Raw genomic sequence first — 9,159 nt, 5'->3', positions numbered from 1 at the left:
GCTTATGTATGATATATCTTTGCAATTTAGTATTTGACACATTTTACGCTTTTTCAGTCTTTCTTGTAGAGTTTTGTAGCAGGCGTCCTTTGTACAACTTTACTGCCGTTGATCATATTTTATATTTCCTTTTGTTTTGTTTTAGAAAGGTGTCTTTCGTCACCAGGGGAAAAGTATTTCTGGCCTTAATGAAAAAGGGCAAAGGCTACTAAGTTGTAAACATAAAGACGTCATCTGCATATTGAAGGTACAAAGAGGACAACGGTCTACTTTACTCGTTCTGGACATTTGGAGAGATTTACAAGTATAATTATACAATATGTGAATGATTATATTGTGTCAATAATAGCGGAATTAAACGGACTCAATATATATACTCCCAGTCTGTAAAATAGTTACGAGGTTATAAAAACAAAACAGACTTTAAGTCCTAAAATCAGTAAGAAAAACTTATCTATTACATGTAAGTGTAGAAATTGAGTTGATTCATTTAAAGATCACTTTCGATACCTTTCGACGAAATCGAGGCTTTGATACATATTCATGGTACGAGAAACACTTATGTCCTCTTCGCAGACGACATCAAATAAGCAGACGAAATCGAATCATTCTACGTTAGATGCGCAACAAACCACACCTGAACTTCAGACCCAATCTGAGAACGAGCTTTCACATGAAGAGCAGACGACACCAAATGGAGAGACGCTTCCAGAGCAGCAGACGTCATCTGGGCAGCACGCGACATCTGAACAGCAGACGTCATCTGTGCAGCACGCGACATCTGAACAGCAGACATCATGTGTGCAGCAGACTTCATCTGAACAACAGACCACAACACGTTCATCAAACACAACATATAGTTTTGAACCTATGATGACAATTATTGACAAAATAGCAGACGGACAACGAGTTCCGCCACAGACTACTATGAAATATGAAATGTTAAGGTTTTGCACCCTTCGATCTTTTCCAAAAGGGAACAAACCTTATATTACCAGATTGGCTGGTGCAGGATTTTATTACGCAAACGAAGGCGATGAAGTCGTCTGCTATTGTTGCGCGCGCCGTAGGAGAAATTGGACAGAATTCGAAAATCCTTTAGAAGTACATAGAGAATTAAATCCAAACTGCAGCTTCCTCATTCGTAATTCTGAAGTAAATGTCTCAGTAAGACAAAGTATTGAAAGTTCTTCAGCAGAATCTCACTCAAACCTGTCAACAATTAATAGAGACCAGTCTAACTCTAATTTTCGTAATGAATTAACGGAAGTGAATGTGTCGTCTGCAGTTGAGACTGGATCACAGATTCAAACGAATCAAAACTCTGAACATTCATCTTTTGCAAGCAATGCGATTTCAAGAGGAGGGAACCAGTCTATTTCACTACTTCCTGTAGATGTACCGCAAACTACTATTGAGAACCAGTCTTCAAATAATTCTACAGGTAGTGATAATTAAGTCACATAAGTTTGTAAAGTAAAGCTTTTCATAAAACTATATCGGAGGCTTAATTTAATAGCAACAAACAACAAACAAAACAACCAAAAAAAAAAAATTAAAAAGAACAATTAAATTCACATGATTTGATTACATCTAATATCACAGACCGAAAAAATGCTTATTTTGTTATTTAAAAATCATTTTAAAGAAACCATTGAAGGTCCTAGACTAAGATAGTTTTTTTTACCGGTGTAAGATGAATGATTTGCTCAATAGGGTAGATCTTTACATTTGGGATAAAAACCCATCAGAAACAACAACAAAACAACAAAACAACTAATATTTTATTTTTTCTCACTAGCACTGTATAGTTTGTGTAGCAGGATGGTGTTCCACATTCTATTAACATTTAAACTACTTCCTTTACCAAATTGTCATACATATATAGAAAATCGTCTTTTTTTGTTACATTTACTCACATATGATATACATGTATGTATTTATTAAGTTTTTAAACTAAAATCAAAATGGATTATTCTCTTTTTACACCATTGCTATACCTGTATCTATTTTTGTTTGTTTCTATCACTGTGTATTATTTTCTATAGGAGGCGTATCTTCGTCTATGCCCCCAAAATACCCCAATTATGTCAGCAAGACAGCACGTTTGTCGAGCTACAGTGATTGTGGGGACATCGTCATCCCACCAGACCGCCTGGCACAGGCCGGCTTCTTCTACGCCGGTTTTGGAGATTGTGTCCGGTGTTACCAATGTGGAGTCGGTAAGTTAGAATTAATATCCCTTCAAATAAGTTTTCATTTTGTTTTGATTTTGTATAATATACATAACTGAATCGCATATATGAAATACATTTATTTTTAGGAAACCTCGACTAGGATTTTTCAATTATGATGATTGACAGCTTGTGCTTGTGTACAGTTCTTGCTTAGTCTTTGTCCTAGTGGTAAATCATGGGTTCGAGCCCTAATCGAGTCACGACCATGTTTTTCTTCAGATGACACCAGTACTAGTTGGTTCCATGAAATGAACTCGGAAGTGATTAATATAAATTGCAGGAACTTATGTCACATTCGAGTTTTAAATATTTTTAAAGAATTCTTTGTCCTATCTTTTCTGTAATCTATATCTATATCCTATTAACTGTTTTCATCATGATATTTTAAACATTGTTTCTATGACAACGAATAGTCCATTTATATACTGACAACTAACACTTAATAATAAAACCGAATAACAGTTAATAATAAAACCAAGATAAGTATGCTTGAATGGGAAAAACACTATGAAATTTTCAAATATAGGTCCTATTACACAAAAAAATACGTCAAGGACAAATGGTTATATTACTTTGAAAACAAGCAACGCCATGATTGTGATGCCATATTTTAATTAACTGCATAGCAACAGTAAGCAGCTTTTTGTCAGAATATAAACATAAAGCAGCTTATACGAGCATAAAAGGGAAATAACTCGTTACTGATTCGTTAATTTAGAATATACTGGTTGTATCTCTTCCTTTGTGTTTATTGGTGTCCTTCGAAGTTTGTTTGTATTTCTTCAATCTTTTTATGATTTCAACCTGGGCGCTTTGTTGAGAATAAAAATTAGTGAGGTTATACAAATGGTTATATTACTTTGAAAACAAGCAACGCCATGATTGTGGTGCCATATTTTAATTAACTGCATATCAACAGTAAGCAGCTTTTTGTCAGAATATAAACATAAAGCAGCTTATACGATCTTTTTATGATTTAAACCTGGGCGCTTTGTTGAGAATAAAAATTAGTGAGGTATACAAATCGAAGTTGAACCAATAGATCTTAGGCTTAATGGAACGCCTTTCATATCATGTCGTCACAACGGGAAAAGTTTTTTTTCTCTCGTGACAAAAATGTATTCGAAAACTACAGGAAGTAGTTTTATATCTTTACTGCCCGGAATAAATCGATATTTTTTCATGATGCTTAAAGCATAATTACCTAGTTAAAACAATGCATTCTTATATTGCCTTTAATATAATGTTATATTGGTAATTTTTACAGGATTACGTCATTGGTCTGAGGAAGATGATCCATGGATAGAACATAGTAGATGGTCAAATGAATGTTCATACGTACGACAGATTAGAGGAAGAGAGTTCGTGAATATCGTGCAAATGGCTGTGCAGTATTCACAAAACGTATATATAAGTTAACTTACATTTTTAAACACTTTTCATATAAACCCGTCGTCGGTTACCCATGGTATATATTCCGTACATACGACATTATCTAGATTCCTTTGAATGTCGTATGTACGGAATATATACCGTGGGTAACCGACGATGATATAAACCAAAAAGACAGAATTATATGTTTGATGATTTGCTATTGAAATGAATACAATGTTTTTAAAACCGATCAGATATAAATTTGAATCGCAAAAAGGAAAGTCAATTGAACATAAAACGTAACTGTTTAAGAAAGTATTCGGATATATATTCTTACATGGTCTCTAATTTCTTTAAGTTAACAAGGACTGTAGACTTTCGTTTGTGTAAGTGTATGTAATAATATTTTGACAGACGTTCAGATTGATTCATTAGTATGACGTAATTTATGACGTCAACAAACCAAATAACGTCATGGTAATATTTCTCGTTGGAATGTAATTCAGACGATTTAAGATTAGATACTGGCACCAGTGTCCAACCTTTGCAAATATCTTTGAAAAAAAATCATCACCAAAACAAGATTGACAATATTTAAATATTTTCATAAATATTTTTTCTGTATTTTTCAGCAAACCGGAAATGAATCGATTTCAACACAAGGAACTGAAGACATAGGTAGTTTTTTCTTTAAGTAATAACGCTTTGAAAGCATATAAATGCAAAAATTGAAAAGAATTAGACATTAGAATTAAATGCTAATCGAAATATCGAAATGTATGTGGTTGTTAGAACTAGAAATTTAATTAAATATGCTTTGAATTTAAAAACGCACATGTCTGTGTTAGAATAGTGTTTAAACAATATTATACTAAATTTCCGAAATTCAAAAACGAATATTTTTTTAGTTATAAATACATCTACCTTTATATATCACTGTTGTACAGCGTCCACCGGATATAGCCCCTCAAAACTCCGAAAACGAAAGTAAAAAGGTTTACGTCGAGTTCACCAAAGGTAATGTTTCAACTTATTTCTCCATCAAAACTCCATCGATTTTTCCAAACTTAACTATTTTGTGAAGCTAAATATGTCCGGGTTTAGAGCAGTATTTTCTTTTTTCTGCAAATTGAATACTTTTTGTTAAATCGGCGATAAATTGTGCCGTTTTTGATGACATTTGCGAACGATGTTGCTATTTACCTGTAAATCGGGTTCAAGAAGCATTTGTTGTATCAAAATCCGTATTCAATATACAATATAGACATTCTTTTACTTATATTTGAGTGGTCATCCATCAACTCGGGCTGCTTTCATCAAAATTTGCGAAAAACAGTCTTTTCTTGTGTACATAGTCTAGCAAGAAAAACAAATTTAAGTGAACGGGGTGTAGAAGTTTAATGTACAGGGTTTAGTAGAATGTTACGGTGTATAGCAGTCACATATTTTTTTATTTTTATAGTTTTTATGAGCTGACAGTCATTCGAAGACACAAGATATTGATTGCTAACTTCAATAATTACTTAAATTAATACTAAAACATGAGAATGTGTCATTCTAGATAGCCACTTGCTTTCTTACAAAAAACATTATTTAGATTACAACAAATATAGTCAATTCATATATTATTTTATACATGTATTTATAACATTTTTTGGTTCTTTTTTATATTGTTTTTGTGAGAGGAGGCTAGCCAATAACTTAAGTCTACCACAATCACATGCTTACACACTTGCCGCATAATGCATATAATTGTCTTATTTGCCTCCCGTGCGTTATCCCAATTAAAATATGAAAATAATTACATATTCTTTGGTATCATTCAATGAATTACTGAACTGAAATCAAATAAGTCAACATAATATTTAAGAGCATGACTGGTGACATGTCCAGGGTCCGTACTCTCAGAGCCTGAAAGGACTGCTTGGTCCTCATTAAGCATAGAAAAGAAGAAGACAGATCGATAATTGATCAGGCACTTAAAAGATTATGCACGGGCGTCATTTTCTACAAAACGGCATTAGCTGGTGTCTTCCATAAAACCATTTTTGCCACATTGAATAATCAATGTTTCGACTTAGAATTGAAGCACTTGAGAAAAGTTACGTTAAACGATTTTAATTTGATAGACCATTCAGTGGCGTAGCTACTATTAGGCCATGTCGGCCGGGTCAAGTTGGTCAAGAAATTGTCATTTTCATAAGTCCCCAAAAAACAATAAAAACAGGCGTGGGTAGGATTGGTATTGTGTTCGGATCAAGTGCGTTTTAGGCGTATGCATAATTTTCCGCCCCAAGTTTGCATCTAATCAAATTCAAGTTTAAAATTATTGTTTTGATTATTTTCCTCTTTTTAATCTGAACATGTTTTTGGCCCCAGACCCCTTTTTATGGGCCTACAAGTTGAAAAAAGCTGGCTACATCCCTGCCATTAAAAATTTTATTCAACGTTTACGATAAAACATTTGTATAATTCCACGATGTTGCGTGACCTTACTGCATAGTTATACGTAGTCAACTATTATCTTACAGGAAAAGGCCCATGATAATTTTGCAATAACAATTGGCCCAACCCTTTTGTATACTGTGTAATTATGTTGATGTAAAAGAATTGATGAATTATATTATATATGCAATAAAATATTATCAAACTTACTGTTCACAATGCATAACGTGAACATGATTTGATACTGTTTAAGACAAATTATAGAATTCACTGTAAAGTTCTACCAATATATAATGATTCGATCAGTCTACTGAGTTTACATTTTTTTCTCAAAATCACGCATAAAAAGTTGTCTACGGTTTACTACCATTGATATTCATGCTACGTATAATGTTTCTTATCTAATTTAACATTTTTTATCCTTTTTAAAATGATAAAAGGTTTCACTTTACGATCCCTGCCCCCGGCATCGACATCAGCGTACGTGTATGCTCAGCTGGTACTTTATTTAGTTTATTTTTTGCAACAAATATAGCAGTCGTTTACCTACTACACCCCGTACACTTGCTAACAGTTTTACATCTACGCCCCGTACAAAACCGTGCTAGACTCTGTACACTAGGCAATGTCTTTTTTCGCAAATTTTGATGAAAGCAGCTCGATTTGATGGATGACCACTCAAATACAAGTAGAAAGAAGTCTGTATTTTATATTAAATATGGATTTTGATACAACAAATGCCTTTTGGGTCTGATTTACAGGTAAATATCAACATCGTTCGCAAATGTCAACAAAAATGGTACAATTTATCGCCGATTTAACAAAAAGTATTCAATTTGCAGAGAAAAGAAAATACTGCTCTAAGCCCTGGCATATTTAGCTTCACAAAAATGTTAAGTTTGGAAAAATCGATGGAGTTATGATGGAGAAATAAGTTGAAACATTACCTTTGGTGAACTCGACGTAAACATTTTACTTTCGTTTTTGGAGTTTTGAGGGGCTATATCCGGTGGACGCTGTACAACAGTGTATATTAATTAAATGAGGCATAACTTCCTTACTTATGCTTTACTTTTACGTAACAAAAATTTGCATATCAGCAGGCAGAGGTTCCGGAAATGCGTCTGCAGACATAGATAGACTGATGCACACAAACGCTGCACAAAGCGTCTTGGAGATGGGTTATCACCCTGACGTCATTAGAAGAGCTATCAGAATGGTCATATCCTCAACAGGTTTGCATAAAAACTTGTCTAGATGGTTTTGTTTTTCTGTTGTTTTTTTTTCCTTTCACAGAATTTAATGAATTTAAAACAAACTGTGATTAAAGCTTTGTAAACTTTCTCAAGCAATATTTGTTAATAGTCACCAAAAATCTGAGATGCGTGCTTTCCCAAATAAAACGCAATGCTTGCTAAAAATATGGGTCCATAATTGATTGAAATACACTGTGAGCGTTCTTTTCAATCGATTTGGAACTTCTGAAAAAAAAAACAACAACATATTATTCAGTGTTGTAGCTGTAGTTGGTAGTCTTTAAATTACATCCGTACTGAGTACGTTTTGAACAATTCGTTAGTATGATGTTATAGAAATACTAACATCAGAATTATTATATTAATAATATTATACTTTTTTCTAATTTCTGGATCAAAGCTACTTTGTTTCCTATTGAAACAGATCATTCATATTTTTTATTATAACATTATCCACTTCAGTCGCTGATTTACATCAAAATTCATTTTTTTTGTCTTTAAGGAATTGCCCAAGTTGTGCCTTATTTATCATGTATGTCAAATTATTGTACGATTTGAAGTTTTTTTAACAAAATAAAAGGTTTCATTTTTATTCTTTTATATTCTTTTATAGGGACATGGAATTTTTTAACAGCTACAAACATAATGGAGAAATTCTTTGAAATCGAAGACTCTGAATCCTTTCAAGAAAATACTGAACCTGAGAATGCGGGGAATTACGCGCCACCTGCAAACCACTGAAGCACGCGCACCTACAAAACGTAGAAGCACGTTGCACTCTGCAAACACTGAAGCACGCCGCATTCTGCATTCTAAAAGCTCGCGCACCTGCAAATTGCAGAATCAACGTCCAAAAAAAAATGAAAACATTTTACCCGCAACAACTCGAGGAAATACAAGTTTTTCGAAAATAGACACGAAAGTGCAACACCTCAAAACGCACCTTTAGAAAATGTAAGTGGTGCTGTTGCCAGGGGGTAACGAGAAACTGGGCTTAATAATGGTTCGTCTGAGAACCAACCGGAAACTGCGACACGTCATAATGATGACGACAAAAAAGTGTTCTGGGAATGTAAATGGGGATGAAAGCCAAGGCAGACAACAGAACGTGTCAACTATGTCGTCAAGCGCGGAAGTAAACGGGCAAATTTTCAAAGCAGACGACACGTGAAAGTCCCCGCAAGCCGTAAGAAATTTTGATTTTAAGATATGAATCACCCATCTTAATATGATCTTAGTTAACTAAATTTTATTTGTGTTTTGCATTTTTACACTACAATAATAACAAGAAATAAGGTTTATTGTTTTTAGTTTTTTTTTAAATCAAGAAAAAAAAAACCCCAACAAAATCATTGTCTTACTGCTAATTCATTTATTTACAAACAATTATCTATCAATGTTACCTACCTAGCAATGTTGTTTAGAATATAATATATATTTATTTTTTAAAGTGTTGAGATATGTGGTCTTTTTTGATTTTTTTAGTTATAATCAATGATTTTTTTTCATGTTCGACGTGGCCGCAAAATGTTTCTCATATTTGCATATATTTTTATAGGCAACATTGGCTATTAACTTTTCTTTTGCCTTTTCTGTTAAAATTTGCTATAATAATTTCATACAATTTTAATACATTTACGTTTCAACTTGTGCAGCATTGTTTCTTTTTTTTTCTGCATGTGTATAGTGTGTTTTCTTTGTAACCTTCGCAGATTGCGCATGCTCGAGAAAATATTTTCATTTATGCATAGAAGGGAACCGGGGCCGAAATTTAAAGGGTTTTTTAACGTTTTGGGTGTATTTATATTTTAATTATTTTTAAACTTAAAAAAGGGGGAAAACCCACT

The 9,159-nt window shown here is 33.3% G+C and overlaps 1 protein-coding gene across 1 annotated transcript; it reads left to right on the top strand.

The window, feature by feature from the left end:
- The first annotated feature begins 482 nt into the window (after positions 1 to 482).
- LOC132740501 (baculoviral IAP repeat-containing protein 3-like) lies at positions 483 to 8,053 on the top strand. Its single transcript, XM_060728414.1, has 6 exons — positions 483 to 1,444; positions 2,049 to 2,222; positions 3,505 to 3,641; positions 4,244 to 4,289; positions 7,160 to 7,291; positions 7,926 to 8,053. Exons 1-6 carry the CDS (start codon positions 544 to 546, stop codon positions 8,051 to 8,053), a joined length of 1,518 nt encoding a protein of 505 aa, XP_060584397.1. The 5' UTR covers positions 483 to 543.
- The last annotated feature ends 1,106 nt before the right edge of the window (positions 8,054 to 9,159 follow it).

Source organism: Ruditapes philippinarum, unplaced genomic scaffold, assembly GCF_026571515.1.
Source record: "Ruditapes philippinarum isolate M1 unplaced genomic scaffold, ASM2657151v2 ctg13092_1_1_1_1, whole genome shotgun sequence".
Lineage (NCBI taxonomy): Eukaryota > Metazoa > Mollusca > Bivalvia > Venerida > Veneridae > Ruditapes > Ruditapes philippinarum.
This window is presented reverse-complemented; position numbering and strand designations above follow the sequence as displayed.

Excerpts from the sequence above, each read along its gene's own strand:
- LOC132740501 (XM_060728414.1), top strand. The coding sequence starts at position 544 with ATGGTACGAGAAACACTTATGTCCTCTTCGCAGACGACATCAAATAAG. Across the intron at positions 2,223-3,504 it reads GTGTTACCAATGTGGAGTCG|GATTACGTCATTGGTCTGAG; the intron begins GTAAGTTAGAAT and ends TAATTTTTACAG. Across the intron at positions 3,642-4,243 it reads CTGTGCAGTATTCACAAAAC|CAAACCGGAAATGAATCGAT; the intron begins GTATATATAAGT and ends TGTATTTTTCAG.